At 48.2% G+C, this 19,482-nt stretch overlaps 1 protein-coding gene across 4 annotated transcripts in view; it reads left to right on the top strand.

Moving 5' to 3' along the window:
- EPM2A (EPM2A glucan phosphatase, laforin) overlaps nt 1-19,038 on the top strand; it is an 87,546-nt gene extending 68,508 nt beyond the window's left edge. For all 4 annotated transcript variants that reach the window (XM_085880841.1, XM_085880850.1, XM_085880832.1 and 1 more), the window contains exons 4-5: nt 12,392-12,630; nt 16,561-19,038. In XM_085880841.1, the coding sequence (XP_085736967.1) occupies nt 12,392-12,630; nt 16,561-16,856 (535 nt within the window). In that variant the 3' untranslated portion in view covers nt 16,857-19,038. The remainder of the gene's footprint in view (nt 1-12,391; nt 12,631-16,560) is intronic.
- The last annotated feature ends 444 nt before the right edge of the window (nt 19,039-19,482 follow it).

The following is a 19,482-nucleotide window of genomic DNA, read 5'->3' on the forward strand; positions in this document are numbered from 1 at the left end:
CGAATGGCCCAAGTGTGCATGTTTGCTCAATCGGAAGCCGGCGCTGAAACGTCTCGGGCATGGTACAAAACCGGCATGTGCACGGTTAAAAGGAAGGTTGTTTGAATTTGGAAAGCACGGGTCACCATGCGAGCGCGTGTTCGGGGCATCACGTGCTGCAGGCCGCGTGTTCTGTTCACGGAATGGGCGGAGCGAGTCCCCGGGAAGACACGCTCGGGCGGGCTTGCAAGGCAAGCCGCGCAGGTTCCGTGTGCGAGTGACGTTACCGGGGATCTCGCAGCATGAAAGCCAGGTGAATGTCGCACGGCTCACATGGTAGATGGCTCGAAAGCGAGCGTATGGTGCGATCGTCGGGGCGACGTTACTGTCCCATGTATTGCCCGAATGGAGGGGACGTGTGACTCGGAAACCGCCGCCCTGGCAATGCAAAGATGGCCGAGCCTTGCACGAGTACCCGACCCCCGGCAGGATGTGGCAAACATCCTCGCCCGGGCAAAGGAGCACTAGTTAGTGGGAAGGGTTTAGCGATCGATAGACCGGCCTCATGTGGCATGAGCAGTCCTCCATGGGGCCTGTGGAACGAGTTTGAGGGAATGTTAGGTTAGATTTAGAAATTGATTTTGGGAGACACGGACAGACATGGAATGTGTAGTGGGGACGCAGCTTTGCAGTAGAGTTAAAAGGAAAGTGCATTAGGATAAGGGATGATGAGGGGCACGAGCTATTTAGGGGAACGTAGTTGTTAGAGTGTGGAGTGAATTGGGAAAAAAAAGAGATGAAGAGAACGAAACATGAGTGAATGTGGTTCAGCGGGCCCGAGTGTGTGAGTGGAGTGAATGTGGAATGCATGGTACGAATGAATGATTGTGGGGAGGAATGAATCCCACCCAAGGGAAACCGGGGTCAGTGTAATGTTAGTTAGTGGGTTCGTTAAATTTACCAAAGGGGGTCGTTTTGTTGTTGGTGTTGAGTGAAGGCTCGAAACCTTTTTGAAGGGTGCAGGAGTCCATTGACTGGCTGGGAGCGTGGCTGTGGAAAGGTGAGTACTGAGTAGAGGGCACCCCGGGCATGGAGAAGTCGGCCAAAGTAGGCCATGGGTCCAAGCGACCGGGATAGTGAAATGGGCACGGGCGACCCTCGGAAATGGACCCGGAGCGCCAGAAATGCCAGGTGGGCATATACGGGGGAGTAGCCAGGAAGGGCACTCCCCGCGTTCATACGGAGTTGGTAGGCTCGGAGACAGCCTCAGCTGCCCGGGGGTGCCATACTTAGACTTTGGCAGATGGAATCCCTGCCAAGTGAGCCACGCTGCCCAGCCATGAAATTGTGCAAGGGCACGAGAGAACATTTGAGGGCCAGGACCAAATTTATAACGAACACCAACACAGGTGACAGGAATCATGGTTTCGAGAACCAATAGTTTAAAGAGACAGGCGTGTTGAAAAGCCCCGGGGATAGTTGAACGTTCAATAAATGCTTGGACAGATAGGAAATGTGAACCCCTTTGCACCATCCATCCCTTCGTTCTCCATAGGCCGCTTGACTCACTTTGGGAAGATTGCTGAAATCTGTGGAGGTTATTCTGAGGCTCCATTGGGCCTCGAGACAGATCCACCTGTCTCTTTCTTATTCCCCTCAAGAAGGATCTTAGGGGTTGGGAGTAGGCAGGTAGGATAGGTTAGCCGGAGAAGGACAGTAGGAGGGTTAGGGACACTGGGAATTATAAAAAGGAAAATATATATATATATATATATATATATATATATATATATATATATATATATATATATATATGTATATATGTATAACAACAATCAAATAAAAATAAATATAAAAAGGGAAAGTCTAAATTTTGTTGTTGCAAACTAAGGGAGTGGGTATGGACAGAGACAGGCAAAGGCGATAGGTTGGGGGGAGACCATAGGGTAGGTCCGAGCCCGTTTTCGGAGCGGCCGGCACCACCACACTCCCTACAGGACCTTATGGAGCAGACCAGAGGCCGGCCAGCTTCATATGCCGGCCTGTTTGTGCTACAGCTGCTGGTTCGCATTTGCCTTGCCTTGCCTGCCTTTGCCATTCTCCATGCCGGCATTGCCCCTTGTTTGCATTTGCCCCCATGTCACCAATCATCCATTTGTGCCAGGACCATCCATCATCAGGTGTTTTGCAAGGACTGCCCTGCAGGCAGCCACACCATCCATCATTTCGTGTTCTTGCATCCAGTCCATTCTCCATTCCATTCACATGTGCCAGGGACTGCATTGTGCAGCCCGGCTACCTCCTTGTCTTCTTGCTTAAAGGCCAGTTCAAATGGCCTGTGGGATGGCGCATGGCCTGCCGTGTTAGGGTGAGTTTCCTCCAGCAGCTGAAGACTGACATGAAAGAGAAGGTTCAGTGACAAAAGGGACCGTTTGAGTAGGCCCTGAACACGTCTGACCTTCAAGCTGCTGTGCACTCACCCACACAAAACTGTTGACTTTGCTGTGCCTTTTTCCCACAGATAACAGGTCCTGGGCCATGGTTAGGGTAAATAGTAGGAAATGTAAATAATTTTTGCAACCCGCCTATGTGTCTGTCTAGTGCCGGCAATTTATTTAAGTTGTCCGTGTGAGTCTGATAGTTTAGTTACGCAGTGCACGAGGTTATTTATTTTTGGGACACGTATAAAAATATCGCACTCAGGGATCTGTAGGTAAAATGTACTCGGGGAAGAACCTCCAGCTGCATGGTACACGAATATTTGCGACTCAGGACGAGTCTATAAAAAAAGGGGGGTAGTGTTACGGATTTGGAAACCTTTTGCACACAAACAGCCAGAGTCCCCGCAGTTCAGTTATTTCGTTAAGTATATGTGTATAGTTAGAATCCATCTCCTGTGTCTTATGGGAATTTCATGTGTGCGCTGCGAGTTATTTTCTTAGCTCTTGAATTTATATCCACAAAAATAACAACAACAACAACAACAACAACAACAACAACAACACTATGGACCATTCCCCGCACGATGGCGTCCCCGCACCAATCGGAAGGGTGCGAGCGCGTTTGCCGCCTTTCAGCCAATGGGCGCAGAGCGAGCTCCAAGAGAAGCAGAGTCTCTTCGGGGGGCTGGGGATCGAGACGCCCGACATGCCCCCTGACCAATCACGGAGAGACGGCCGATTTCCCACGGCGAATGAGGGGTGCGGTGACGTGAGACACGTTCCCCCCCCCCCCCCGACCCCGGTCAGAGAAGAAATAGATGAGATGGCATGGTCATCTCGTGGCTGGTCTTGTCTTGTCGCTGGCTCTGGTCTCGTCGCAGTGATCCCTCGCCTCGTCATTATTCGAGCTGGCTGGCATCCGTGGCTGAATCCTTGGTCCCTCGGTGCCTGGTATATCGGCACGGGTTCGAGTCCCACCACCGAAGAAGATCAACGTTACCACACTAGGTGGGCAGGTGCAAAGCCAGGCTCTTCCTTCAGCTCGTCTTCCCTCCCCAGCTGTAGGGCACAATAATGGGCAACCGGCCCCATTTCTTGCGTGTGTGTGTGTGTGTGTGTGTGTGTGTGTGTGTGTGTGTGTGTGTGTGTGTGTGTGTGTGTGTGTGTGTGTGTGTGTGTGGCGGCAGTACGATAAGTAGACATTGCTTAAGTATCTCGCCCTTGAACATTGACTGCATATTCGGTTTTAACTCTGCTCTTTGTGTGCTCGCCTCCCCGATTATTGTTCATAAATAAATCCTCTTGTTAAATGTACCAGCTCGTTGCTGTCGTTTCTTTCATTGGTTTAGCACGGTGCAAATTGGGAATTAGGGAGGCCTTGTTGCTGTAATTGTTCATTTGGACCGACGGATCTTGGTAATCCCCACTGAGTTTACACCCGGATAGGGCTCGGTAAACGGCCCGTTCTGCCTGAGGTCCATCGAGGGTGTGGTTTTCCCCGGTATTTGGACGACGTGGGTACTTAGGTATATTGAAATTAGGCAATTAACCCTACCCCACCAGTGTGACCACTCCTTGGCTTTTTTCACAAGATCTTGGCTATTCGTTGTTCACCTTGGCGTGTTGGTTTTCTATTGGTTTTCTTGGCGTATAGGTTTTCCATTATCATCACTTTTCCCGAACCTTGTGAATTCTTGGCATTTTTCATTGGCTCACCTTGGCATTTATGAAAATGAGGAGTGGTCGCACTGTACCTCACGCCGTCAAAATATTGGCGCACACGGTCCGCTAAGGGACCCATGACCTTTGGAGTTATCCAAGGGTTACAACCTTCAATTCCGGGTACTCGGTGGAGACGACCCTACTGCTCCACCTAGCGGTCGCTCTTCGCCACCGACCCCCGGTCCACAACAATATTATGTATATATATATATATATATATATATATATATATATATATATATATATATATATATATATATATATATATATATACATATACATATGTAGTCACGGCGCTGGCGGTCCTGGTTATCCCCCCGACCCAATTTTTGGTGACGGGCGGATAACACCGCCAGTCCAGATAGCCGAGCGGTTCTTTCCTTAATAGGAGGTGCACACGTTGATCCTCGGATATTTTAACACGTGTGGGAGGGGCAGGGCGCAATGTGGGTGTGATGGGGGCACAGAAATGGATACACGAAGGATTTGAGACAACAACAGGGCTTACCTTGTGTAGCCTTTCGTGGTTGCTTAATGCAGCCTTCTTTGGCTAGAAGAGCATGGAAGGAATCAATTTATTTATGTCATCCTAGCCACCTGGGTTAAAGGTCCCCTGACATGCAAAAGTACTTAAATTTCATTTATATATGTCCTAGAGAAGTTTTTCATCGTGATTTCAGATCTGACAATGTTTTTTCGCAGTACTCGTTCTGTAAAATGTAAAATTAAAAAGCAAACATCTTCGGGAACGCCCCTAAAAATTCTCCTGAAAGGGGCGTAATCCACATGACGTCATGTACAGTATGTCAAAGGCTGCACGTAAATTACTCGGGTTGGTGGTCTACGTGATTCTATTAGTTTTCTGTGTGATTACTCGGGTTGGTGGTGAACGTGATTCTATTGGCTTGCTGTGTGTTTCCACATTCGATTAGTCGACTCAATCGCTTCGTTCATTTCTGCTTTAAAAATATCGAACATTTGGTTTTGAATAATGGATGGCATGGACTTTCACTTGTCTGATAGCGACAGTGAGTGTGAGAGAAATGAAGGATTTTGGTCTGAATCACATGGAGAATTGTGGGATAACGTAGTCGCGGGAGGTGAAGTTCAGGCAGCTTTAAACGAAGTACGGCCTTAGCAGTTCGAACCCGAAGCAGGACAAGCAGAGAAAAATGGCGATGAAATTCCCGGAGTTCATGACGATAGGGAGGACATCGAAGGAAGACTCGGAAATAACAACTGGTTAGACTAAATCCTATTCGTAATTCAATAATGTAAATTCGACTTGCATACTGCTCGATAATGTCAGGTCAGGTTCGATCTGTGACCTGTTACAGGTACCATGTAAACCTGTACTAACCTGTTCCATGGTCGGGTTGTCGGCGACTAAACCGTCTCCCCCACCAGGTTTTCTGGTGAGGAGGGTGTTTGGATATGAACACCCAGCAGGATTAAAAACAAAACCTGTCAAAGGGTGGAGGAGCTCCTTGTGAGCCAACGGCCATCCATATCTAGTGCCCAACTATGTCTGCGGACGTCCTCCTGCAGTTGGGTCACTTCTTATTAGGAGGTTGGTGGCAGGATTTGCACTCCGGCCACCGTAAAACCCTTCATTCCGCAAAACGCAAAAACGCAAAAAAAATCTGAAAACCCACTCCGTGGGAGTACCTCCTGTGCAGCTTCCCTTCGCAGGGCAGCTCACCGGATGACGGGATTGGGGCAAAGCCTTCGGGACCCCCAATCTTTGATGATAGGAGGGAAACCACGGGGTAACATCCCTGGGTCAGATTGCGGGAGAGTGTGTCGGAGTGGTGCTGAAGTGTCGTCCACCAGACGGCGGTCTCCTTGGGTTAACCTGAGGCGGTCCCTTCGGGTGGGTGCCTGGAATGTCCTATCCCTAAGAGAAGATGATCACCTGTCTCTGTTATCATCTGAGCTCAAGCGTTTGGACATCGGGATTGCAGCTCTCTCTGAGGTTCGGAGACCGGATTGCGGCGAGATAATGGTGGGTGGTTACACCTACTATTGGTCTGGTCGCTCTGATGGTTACCATACCCAAGGAGTTGCTGTAGCTGTGTCCAATAAGCTGACCCCAATGATAATTGAGGTAACACCGGTCAACGAGCGTATTATGAGATTAAGGATTCGCCACTCCTTAGGTGTCATTTCCCTGGTCTCTGTTTATGCTCCGACTGAGGCAAGTGATCTCACCGTGAAGGACACATTCTACGCCACACTCGAGTCTGTGGTTGATCAGTGCCCCAGACGAGATACACTTCTAGTCTTGGGGGATTTCAATGCATCGACTGGAACTGATAGGGATGGTTATGAGGTGTGTGTTGGTCCCCATGGGTCAGGAACTATGAACCAGAATAGCACTAAGTTCCTTGACTTTGCAAGAAGTCATGGACTTAGGGTGGCTGGTTCATGGTTTCAGCACCCACAAGCTCATCGCTGGACTTGGTATTCCAACGCTGGCGGTGTGGCAAAGGAGATTGACCATGTCCTCATTGACGGTCGTTGGAGGATGATCCAGAACTTCAGGGTCTACCGGAGTGCTCAGTTCCTCAATACTGACCACAGGCTTGTTGTAGCAACTCTAAAGCTGCACCTTAAATCCTGGAGAATGGTACCATCCCAGCCTAGGCTGGATGTTGCCAAGCTCAGGGATGAGAGAGTAGCTGAGGAGTTTGCGAACAGGCTGAGTGGACACTTGGGGGGTCTGGGTGCTTTGGGGGGTCCTGAAGAGTTGTGGAGCGCCTTCAAGACCACCATCCTTGATGTTGCCAGTGGATGCCTTGGAGCTCACCGCAGGGCAAAGAAGAATTTTGTCTCTCAAGGGACACTGGATACCATTGAACAGAGTCGCAGGGCCAGGCTGAATGGCAGAGCTGAGCTGTTCAGGGAGCTGAGGCGTAAAACTGTACGTGCACTGAGGGTGGACAAGGAGGCCTATGTGCGAGGAATCTGTGAGGGGGTAGAGCATCACCTGTGGACAGGTGATTCTCGTCCCGCTTACAGGGGAATTCGCGTATTACGTTCATCCAAGCCCATCCCTCGGAGCACTGCAGTTCGAGCAGAGAGTGGTAAGCTCTTGACAGAGGAGTCTGAAGTGAAGGCCCGCTGGGCCGGTTACTTTGAGCGGTTGTACCAGGCTGATCCCCCAGCTGTCGAGTTGGACGTCAAGGGTGTTACAATCCCTGTTGCTGACCCTCGAATCAACTGTGGTCCACCTTCGCTTGTGGGAACACGGGCTGCGGTGAACCAGTTGAAACGGGGCAAAGCTCCAGGGATCTGTGGCATCCATGCTGAACTTCTCAAGGCTGGTGGAAATGCTGCACTCGTGTCGTTGCATGCAGTTTTGTGCTCTGCCTGGAACACAGGCATCATCCCAACTGACTGGAAGAGGGGCCTTGTTGTCCCTCTCTGGAAAGGGAAGGGTGATCGCCAAGACTGCAACAACTACCGAGGGGTGACGCTGCTCTCAGTGCCGGGCAAGGTCTTTGCTCGGATAATTCTTGATAGGGTTCGCCACCATCTGCTTGAGCACCAGCGTCCAGAGCAGTCAGGCTTTACACCAAAGAGGTCAACGATTGACCGTATCCTTGCACTTCGTGTCCTCACCGAACACAGACGAGAGTTTCGGCAGGGGCTGCTTGCAGCCTATGTTGATCTCTGTAAAGCGTTCGATTCAGTGAATCGGGATGTCCTCTGGAGGATTCTTGGTCTTCGTGGGGTGCCACCAAAACTGATCGATCTGATGTCTGAACTCTACTCTGGTACTGAGAGTGCTGTGAAGTGTGGTGGTACCATCTCTGACTTATTTCCAGTTGTTACTGGAGTTCGTCAGGGATGTGTACTTGCCCCCACACTTTTCAGCACTTGTATGGACTGGATTCTAGGAAGGATGTTGGAGAGATCAAGTTGCGGTGCATCGTTTGGGAATGTCAAGATCTCAGACCTTGATTTTGCAGATGATGCAGTCATCTTTGCGGAGACTTTAGACATCCTCTTGGGGGCCCTCGAGGTGCTGAATGAGGAGTCGGAGCCGTTGGGATTACGGGTGTCTTGGGTCAAAACTAAGATCCAGGCTTTCGGTGACATCTTGGATGCTGCTGTCCTGTCTGTGTCTGTTTGTGGTGAGGATGTTGAGGTCGTGGAGAGATTCACTTACCTTGGCAGTGATATTCATGTCTCTGCTGGCTGCGAGTCAGAGGTCAATAGACGTCTGGGTCGGGCCTGGGGAGTCATGGATTCACTCAATCATGGGGTGTGGCGCTGCCGGTACCTGTGCGGGAGGACGAAAGTCCGAGTCTTCAGGTCCTTGGTACTTCCAGTCTTGCTCTATGGGTGCAAGACTTGGACTCTGACCAAGGATCTGAGATGGCGACTTAATTCCTTTGGTACCAGGTCTCTTCGGAGAATCCTTGGCTATCGCTGGTCAGATTTTGTGTCCAACGAGCGGTTGCTGAAAGAGACTCGGATGAGATTTGTTACCTGCATAGTCCGTGAGCGTCAGTTGCGGCTGTATGGACATGTGGCTCGTTTTCCTGACGCTGATCCTGCTCACCAGATTCTCTCAGCGAGGGAGTCTCATGAGTGGAGGAGGCCAGTGGGCCGACCACGTGCCTCATGGTTGCAACAGGTTGACCATCATCTCAAGGAGATGGGGATGGGCCTGGCATCTGCCTGGGGGATGGCCAGACGAAGGCCCCTGGAGTACCGGCGGAAAGTGGACGCAGCGACGCGCTGTTCTGGCACATGCTCCCATACCTGACCAGACTGCTCGATATCAGAAATATTTTAGTGACGTGACGTGACCAGCGCAGCGCAGCGGACATGTTGCTTCGCGGAAAATTAATCACAAACAACGCTGGCCCATGTCATCGGCCGTGTCTCTCCACGCATAAAACGAAGCAATCTCGCTGTCCGGATACGATGAAAACTTGTGTGCAGAACACACCTTGTGACACAATTGTCTCGAGTAGTCTTATAAATCTGATGTTCTGTTGCATTTTTATTTATTTCATTTCTACTGTCGTCATGTTGCACCAGTAGAAAACAATGAAGAAAAGAGAATCTATATATTAATACTGAAGGACCAATTTTGTGCTCCTCCTAGCGGTCGCGTCACATTTTTTGCGGTACTGTGACCTGGACTGAAAGAAACTTCGTACCTGTAAGAGTGCATCGCACATAGTGGCAACAGTCAACCTTCAACTCTGAAGCATCTATATATTAAAACTGAAGGACCAATTTTGTGCTCATCCGAGCGGTCACGTCACGTTTTTCTCGGTACTGTGACCTGAGAAGTTTTGACACGGTATTTGTACATCAAAGTAGACACGTGCACAAATCAGGGGACTTCTTCACAAGGAGTAGTGTACACCAAAAATGTCGTGTACAAGGACGTTTTGTAGGCCACATTAGGTAAGGCCATGGAGTACATCGACTGGGATCCGGCTCTTACGAGAGCCGCCACTGGTTGTCATATTGGGCTCATGGAATGGAATCCGTCTGTGATGGGGTTTCGGCCAGTAATAAAATAAAGCTACAGCACGTCAGATTTTTCGGCCTAGTCGGACGGACGACGGATTTATCGGCCTAGTTGGACGGAGGACGGATTTATCGGCCTAGTCGGACGGAGGACAGATTTATCGGACTAGTCGGACGGACGACGGATTTATCGGCCTAGTCGGACGGACGACGGATTTATCGGACTCGTCGGACGGACGACGGATTTATCGGACTAGTCGGACGGACGACGGATTTATCGGACTAATCGGACGGACGACGGATTTATCGGACTAGTCTAGACTCTAGAGTTGACAAGTAACTTGTATAAGCAAGCACACAATGTACAAGTCAATGCGTAAGAGTCCCGAGGCTATGAGGCCGTGTAATAGGACAGATAAATTTGTCTTTCATAGTTGTGCAAACATTTTTTTCCCTTTTCTTTTATTACAGCATTTTGGCTAAATGTTAATGAATAGCATGTCAATGGAAGCAGTACCTTCACTTTAGAATAAACCCATGTATGTCGAGGGCAGCCATACCTGGCTTGCACGTATGTGGAATCGTACCTATCCCAGCAGGCTTGTTTCAACCAACAATTCAATAAGCTGCAAAATGTGGGTGCAGCTTTTTCACATTGTTTGATTTTAAAATTATCTCATTGCACCTTGAAATGATGCAATATTAATGGTTAGTATTTTACTTGTATGTCCCTGTAATTTTTTTTTAATGGAAAGGTTAAACAGTCAAATTTTATATTTTGTGTACACTGTACATGGTATAGCCCTTTATTGTGCATACATGTAGTGGATTTGTATACGACTACGACGAGGTAGTAAAGGGATAAATAATTGCCTCGTGATTGTAGTGCAGACACGGCTCAGAAGCAGAATTTCTTGTCTCTGTGTGTGATGAATGAGGGGTTGGGATGAATAAAGGGATGAATAGAGCCCGTGCACAAAGTCACTGTCTTTGAAGTGGGTGCTGCAAATGACGCTCGTGTCGCTGGGGCCTTTCCAGTTTCCCCTCGTCAACTTCACTTTAGATGTCCATATTCTCCGACGATTATCATCTTTCGGGAATACATGAAGGCTTACACCGTCTTTGCTTGTATTGCTGCATCCTGCTACGATACATCTTGCAGGCATTTTCGAAAGTACGGCTAAAACTATTAAAAATTTTCGCGAAGCAATCACTGAAATTAAGACGATCACAGAGATTGCACTAACATGTGCAAAATGCATTTGTACGTACTTTATAAGGCGCGCGACATCTCGACTCTCAAGTCAATCCACTCTGTGCGAGTTTCTGTATGTGATGTCACGCTGCGATTCGCTGAAGTCAATTTTTTTTAGTGGCGGGGCATAGCAAGTTGTGAATGGCTCCAGAAATGATCGAAATATTGCTCTAATTATCCCATTTTTGATTTACAAAAAACATGGTGATTTCTTCACTAGGAAGGTCAAGTTAATATATAAATAACAAGTTTATTTTTCATGTCAGGGGACCTTTAATTGATTATGTGAGAGCGAATTGGTTATTCCCTCCATTTACAGGTGAGAGATTTGAGTGGGTCTTTGTGTTTCATACTGTATATATACACATACATACACAAATGTGGATACTTTGAGAACTGGGAATGATCCATTCCACCTTCTAAAACCCAAATATGGAGTTAACAACCAAAGGCACACACACACGCAGACTCGCGCAGGAGCGTTTCAATAGTCTCGCATTCCCTTCGGAGCGAGACTAAAAATCCAAAAGAGTGCATCTTACCAGTGCTGAATCCAAATTTGTATATAAGATAGAAAAATCAAAAACATGAACAGATTTAATATTGAGGAATGTCATCCTCTTGAAGAACTCTAAAATGGAACTAATATTCCAGAAAGTATTTAGACCAGAATTCTTACTAATTGCTAAACAACATTTCATAAATTGCTCCCTAACCACACGTAAACCTGGCTTAACCATAACTGGCAATTATTTCAAAGTACATTGCCTAGCTCCTGCGAAAACCAAAACTTATATGGGTTTTAAGAAGTTTTGGGATCCAGAAAAATTGGGGAATACATAAATTTACCTCTTTACATTTAATGTTAAAATGTTTACCCAAAACTTCCTGATGCTCAGCTATAATGTCTTGGAAAGGGTTTTGACATGGAACATATGTACTCTCTTCTCCACTCGTAAAAGTATCTCCATTAATACGTAACTCCTTCAATAAAACCTCGATGTAAAACTTTTTACAAACCACCCCAAAATGATGAGTTGCTTTATCTGCTGGAGTGATTGCTCCTCCTCCTCTTTCGTATGCAGCACAAGGCTGCGGGTAGCATCATTGGCTGGGGGCGCGGATTGCCATTGATGCAATGCCCCTATTACCCATACACTGATACTCATTTTGCCGACCTCAGAAGAATGATGGGCTGTGTAAACCCCACCTGGTGTTAATTCAACGGCTGGGTTGGGCTCAAACTCAGGACCCTAAGATCCCAAGCCAACCACCCTAACCGCTAAGCCAACACCAGGCTTTGATTGCTCCTCTTTCTTAGTTCAGGCTTTGCTTGCATCTATTAGGATTTGCTAACATTGTAATCTCTTCCTGTCTGCATCAATAACTTTACAAGAAACGTAAGAATATAATACATATATATATATATATATATATATATATATATATATATATATATATGTATGTATTTTTACGAATGTCCCCTCTCTGCTGCTAGAATTCTGCACTGCCTATGGCTTGGTTCATGTCCACGACAGAAAGAGCACGTCACCACAATACTTCGACATGACCTTGCAGTCACAGCCATCATGAATTTCCAGACGGAGCACGACTTGGCAACCAACTCTTCTGGCTGTGCACCAGGGCAGAGAGTCACTGTGGACACAATGAGTGCATTGTGTCATCAGGCAGGAATGGTGTACATCTGGATTCCAACCCCGGACATGAGTACAGAAGGTTAGTTGCATGTCCTTTGAGTGATATAACATTCACATTCTTGTCAATAAGCATTGCAAGCTGTTTGATTATATCTGCTTTCTGAGTCAACAAGGCCATCAGTATCATTTTTGGATTCGGAAAAATGACCCCCCTCTCTCCCCAACTTTCTCCCAAAATTAGCCTTCGTCCAACATAGACTATAATTATTGATACTCAACAATTTGTGAATAATTATTCATAACGTTGCTTGAATTGAGGAGGGATTGGGAGGTGGAGCAGCAAGCTGCACTAAAATCACTCAGGAGAATCCCCCTTATAGGCTGATTTTTTGAAAAAGTTTTCTCAATGGAATGACTTCATGGGTGAGCCATTTGGATTTATGCTTCAATGAGTGATTAAATGGTAAATGAAGCAACACATCGAAGGTATATAAATCAAGAATACTGCTGCATGGACCGCAACTGCCTGGATGGAACGTTACACGTTCCAAATGGCCACCGCATCTCATGCTGCACTTTGCCCAAATATGGCCAACTTAATTATTATATTGTTACGGATTCGCGCCCGCCGGCGTGCTGACGGCCACGTAACTCGAATCGCGGCACGTCGCCCACCGGACGGACAATCCAGTCGTGACCCTCTCGGACTAACGCCGGGAACCAGTCATGGGTGGACCTTTTCGGACTCACCGCGATCGAGCCAATCGGCCCCCGCGTGGGATAGGGTTGCTCGCCAAATTCGACCTACCTAAGTACCCACACGGAGGGTAGACCGGGCGATCGCACCTCGTCGCAGGTCGACTTCGGACATGGGCCACTTAAGCGACCCGTTCTGTACTATCGGGATAACCGAGCGGTGTTATCGTCGGCCTCGACGGTTCGATTAATTATCGGGCGTATTCAGCCCACTACCAACCCTTTACGTGAAGCAAGATGAGGATTCAATGAGAGAAATGACGAAGCGAAGCGGGAAACAGTTCAACATAAAGCACATTTATTCGCGATGAACGGAAAGCACACATATACAATTCCACCAAAAGCACATAGAAAAGAAGAAGACAAAAAGCAAATGCGACAATGCAGATCTAATACCGACTACGCGAGCACACGGCAACACTTATACAATTTTACTTCACAGACGGCGCCGACAACACACATTCCCAAAGCAAAAGAAAAGAGAACCACCCTCCAGGATGAGGGGGTAGGCGGGCCTGGGGCCGAGACCGTGTCGGGCCTACCCGTCTGGTGATGAGACGCGGAGCGGCGGTGGTGCCTCAACTCCGCGGGCCTCGCGGACAGTGTCTGGTAGGGGGTGGGAAGGGGGCCCCCTTGGTCGCACTATCTCAGCGCGGGGGGAAACAGGAGGGGGTTGCTGATGCTCGGGGAAAGGAGGATTTTTACTCTGTCTCGGGTCCCGCGACGAGCGTCTCCACCTCGACCAAGTCGCGCCGTCGGCCTCCCTGGTGTGCAGCTCCCGGCACCGACGCGAGCACCCCCTCGTCTGCCTTCGCCGCCTCTCCACAGCTCCGTCCTCTTCGCTCCGACTCCAACTCCGAACTCTTCCTCCTGCGAACTCCTTCCAACGCACACGACGACCCCAACGCACACGACGACGACCCTTTTCTGACGAACGCAGCCGCTTATATAAGCCCCGTGGCTTCGCCTTTGACCCCCTGCCTTCGACCTTTCACCTCGCTCCCCATTGGCCCGAGAAAAAGTGGGCGTGAATGCATTTTGATCCATGAATTTGCATATAGCGACCGCCCTCCAACGCCCTGGAGGCGGGGCCAAATCGCCCCTCGCTCACCGATTGGACGGAACAAAAGTGGGCGTGAGTCGTTTTTGATCCGTTTTTGGAGCGGAAAATCCGTGGTTTTGTACACGCTGTTTGGCGTGCGCCCTGCACGAGTCCAATACCGGTACCCACAAGCTGCGCAAGAACGGTGGCGATGCGACGGTGGCGAGTTGTGACGGTAAAGGTCGTGGCGGTTGTGGTGAAGCGGCGTTGTGGTTGGTGGTTGTTGTTGTGATGGCTGTTGAGACGTGGTTGGTGGTGGTAACAATGGCGGTTGGTCCAAAATAAAGATAGCAAAAGAAAAACGGCTATCCTGAAGAGTCGCAGCACGCATAAATGACATGTATTCCCACTAGACCACGGGTTTGGGCCTAACTACACATATACTTACCGAGATATCTCACCTAAGGGACCTGAATGGTGGTTTGCGAATTTGGTAACCACAACAATATTATAGGCTTATGCCAAGCCGTTAGAGCAGACCTGTGAACTGATGGGTGGGGCTAATCCCACATGTTTGCAAAAATTTAATCCTCTAGAGACTCTATATAAACCCGATTGTTTGTTCGACAAAATGGCGACAGGCACGAGGCCCACACTACCTGTATTCCTTTGTTCTTTGTTTCTTTCATACTTCTTTAATATTTTTTCACAGTTCTCGTTTTTCATTCTCATTCTTGCTTTTTCTTCTCTTTCATCTCTTTCACTCTGTTTCTCTCTTTTGTTATCCATCTCTCTCAGGAGAAGTGAATTCTTGCAGAAATTTTTCTGTAAGGCCCTTTTTAAAAAAATTTCTTTTTAATGTGCACTTAATATAACAATAAATCAAGCTAAGCCCCCAAAGGCATCACATACACAACCACTCACAATACCCGGAGTGTGATTTGGGGATATCAGAAGCAGACACAAGTTATGCTTGCAATCAAACAGCTGAAGAAGAACACGGAGAATGTTGAAAAAGGCACGCCAGGTGGGAGAGGGCATGCCAGAGCAGGTGGGAGAGGCCACGCCATAGCAAGCAGAAGAGGACACGCCCGAGCAGGCGGGAGACGGCATGCCAGAGCGGGCGGGAGAGGGCACGCCATAGGCAGAAGAGGGCACGCCAGAGCAGGCGGAAGAGGGCACGCCATAGGCAGAAGAGGGCACGCCAGAGCAGGCGGGAGAGGGCATGCCAGAGCGGGCGGGAGAGGGCACGCCATAGGCAGAAGAGGGCATGCCAGAGCAGGCGGGAGAGGGCACGCCATAGCAGGCGGGAGAGGGCACGCAAGAGCGGGCGGGAGAGGGCACGCCAGAGCGGGAGGGAGAGGGCACGCCATAGGCAGAAGAGGGCACGCCAGAGCAGGCGGGAGAGGGCACGCCAGAGCGGGTGGGAGAGGGCACACCAGAGCAGGCGGGAGAGGGCACGGCAGAGCAGGAGACTGCATGATAGGTCGGAGAAAGCACAGCAGGCTCGACAGCATTCTGGAGAAAAACGCACAGCAACCTCCATCCTCCTCTTCTTCAAACTCTGCCTCACTCCTCCTCATCTATAGCTCTTTTTACACTTCAATCAATCACGGAGTGTGGCTTTCAACCAACTACAAGCTGCCACAAAATTCCGCTGAGGCTTTCACCATGCACATCACTTGAACCTGCCTGTGTGCACGTTGAAAGAAAACGCAAGATATCTTACCCAAGCTATTTGTAAAAGCACAAACCTTCCATATCTCTCAGGCTATATTTTCCATTGACTCCTTTCCTTAAACAAACTATCATTGGTGAGATGTCATTCAACTGATACCAATATACATTGCATATTATGCTTTAACTATTGCCCCTTCCCTCACAAAAGGAACACTACTTAATTGGCCTTTTTGAGGTTCTCATCTGTTTGTGTGATGATTGTGATAGATTTGTAAAATTTTGTGTGATGGCTGGATTGGCCTGCTTACGTTCTCTTCTCAACCCTTACCATATGTTTTTGCCGATTCATCATGAAAAATACACGAACAACTCCTAATTTTCTTGTACGACATTTACACTGATGTCGAAAACAGCAAACAGAGCTGGTTCTTTATGACAAGAGAGATCTAATGGCTCCCTAATTTGAAAGAGGAACACATTGCCTCAACTGTGTACAAAGCATTCGGTACAAAGCATGGTGTGTTTCCGCAGGTCGAATTCGCATGCTTCCTCAAGCTGTATTCCTCCTCCATGGGTTGCTTGAATGTGGACACACGGTGTACGTGCATTGCAATGCAGGCGTGGGACGAGCTGCTGCTGCCGTTGCTGGTTACCTACGCTACATTCTTGGATGGAGTGCACGTCGCTGCGAGTACTTCCTGCGTGCACGCCGCCCAGCTGTGTACCTCGATGAAGAAGCCTTGGAGATGGCTACAGGGGATTTTGCCCAAAAGTTTGGGCATGTGCGGCGTTGCATCAATGAAGAACAGGAAGTTAGGGTCTATTAGATGAGGAAGGACACGACTGAAGTGGGACACATCCAGGGTGATGCTTCAGTTGCCTTACCAAATTTACGATTTTTTTTTTATTTGTGTAAAGCAATTGCAACTTCTGCAAAAGTGAGATCGGTGCATGTGTGGGATATATATATATATATATATATATATATATATATATATATATATATATATATATATACATATATATTTATATATATACAGTATATATATACCGTATAAATAGATGTAAATATACACATATATACATATTGTTGTGGTTGAGGAAATTCGCAAGCCACCATTCAGGTCCCGTAGGTGAGATATCACTGTAAGTACATGTGTAGTTAGCCCCAAACCCGTTGTTTAGAGGGAATAAATGTGATTCATTCGGGCTGCGACCCTTTAAGATAGCCGTTTTTCTGTTCTGTCTTTATTTTGAACCAACCACGTCTCAACCGCCATCACACAACAACCACCAACCGCAACGCCGCTTCGCAACAACAACGCCAACAGCCACGACCTTTACCTTCGCAACTCGCTCTCGCAACCATCGCATCACCGCCATTCCAAGCGTCACCGTGGCCAGGGACCGCCACTTTAGACCCTCCACCACCTTCACCTCTCCTCCTTCTACCGCCATTCCCGCACCGCTTGTGGCCACTGAGAGTCAGGCTGTCCTGGCCTTGTGCGGGACGCGCGCTGAGCCGCGGGTGCAAAAAGCGGCCTTTCCGAGGAAAAGTCAGATCAGGAATGATACACGCCCACTTCCGATCCCTCCAATCATTAAGCGCGGGGCGATTTGGCCCCGCCTCCAGGCGCGTCGGAGTAGAATCGATATATGCAAATTCGAGGATCAGGGGAGGTTCACGCCCACTTTTCCTCCGTCCAATGGGCGAGTGTGGCTCCGCCCCCGAGCCAATCCTGATCCGGAAATTTGCATATGGATTCTCCTGCCGTACTATAAAGTGCCGAGCGCGGGGCGAATTCAGTCAGTTTTTGTTTCGGGCTCGGGCGAGTTGGAGAGGTGTGGCGGCGGCGAAGTGTGGCAGCAGCAGTCAAGACGGGTCTGGAGGAGAGTCGGTCTGTCGGGGTTCGGAGTCTGTCGGGGAGCTGCAGAGAGGGGAAGCCAGGAGCGCGGTCGAGGTCGCAGTGGAGTCGCTCGTCGCGGGACCCAAGCAAGCCAGCTATCCTCTTTCCCCAGAGCATCAACAACCCCCCCTGTTTCCCCCCCGCGCTGAGATAGTGCGAAAAGGGGGCCCCGTTCCCACCCCATTCCAAGCAGTGCCAACGAAACCCGCGGAGGAGCGCGGAGTCGGGGCACCGCCGTGACATTTTGCGGCTCATCACAAGACGGGTAGGCTCCACGCGGTCTCGGCCCACAGGCCCGTCTGCCCCCTTGTCGTTGAGGGTGGCCCTTTTCTTTTGCTTTTGAGTATATGTGTTGTCGGCGCCGTCTGTAAAGTAAAACTGTGTAAGTGTTGCCGTGTGCTCGCGTAGTCTGTAGTAGATCTGCATTGTTGTGTTTCTTTTGCAATTGCTTTTGGTGCATAATTGTTGTAATTGTATATGTGTGCTATCCGTGTGCCGCGGAATAAATATGCCTCATGTTGAACTGTTTTTCCCGTTTCGCTTCGTCTTTTCTTTAATTGAATCTCCATCTTACTTCACGTAAAGGGTTGGTAGTGGGCTAAATACGCCCGATAATTAATCGGAACCGTCGAGGTTGATGATAACACCGCTCGGTTATCCCGATAGTACGGAACGGGTCGCTTCAAGTGGCCCGAGTCCGGAGTCGACCTGCGGCGAGGTGCGATCGCCCGGTCTACCCTCCGTGTGGGTACTTAGGAAGGTCGAATTTGGCGAACAACCCTATCCCACGCGGGGGGCCGATTGGCACGATCGTGGTGAGGCCGAAAGGCCCACCCGTGACTAGTTCCCGGCGTTAGTCCGAGAGAGTCACGAGAGGGTCATGTCAGAATTGTCCGTCCAGTGGGCAACGTGCCGCGATTCGAGTTACGTGGCCACTCGCACGCCGGCGGGCGCGAATTCGCAACAATATATTAGTAGATGTATTTATATATTTTATATTTGTAGATATCTATATATATATATATATATATATATATATATATATATATATATATATATATATATATATATATATATATTAGCGATACCCGTGCACATGCACGGGATAGCAGTACAACATAGCCGGTAGCAGACGACAGACCGTACACGGAGAATGACAAAAATACGCATTGTGCAAAATGCAAGTGGTACTATGGAACGCCAAGACTTCCCAAACATTGTCGGCATGTCCGCAAAGTGCCACAGCAATTTCATGGGGATCGTGTGACGGCGAGCCGAGTTTTTAGTGTGCAAGCTTGGTATTATAATAGATATATATATATATATATATATATATATATATATATATATATATATATATATATATATATATATATATATATATATATATATATATATATATATATATATATATATATATATATATATATATATATATATATATATATATATATGTATATATATATATATATATATATATATATATATATATATATATATATATATATATATATATATATATATATATATATATATATATATATAT

Source organism: Eptatretus burgeri, chromosome 1, assembly GCF_056783735.1.
Source record: "Eptatretus burgeri isolate ZD-2024b chromosome 1, Ebu_testis_v1, whole genome shotgun sequence".
Classification (NCBI taxonomy): Eukaryota; Metazoa; Chordata; class Myxini; order Myxiniformes; family Myxinidae; genus Eptatretus; species Eptatretus burgeri.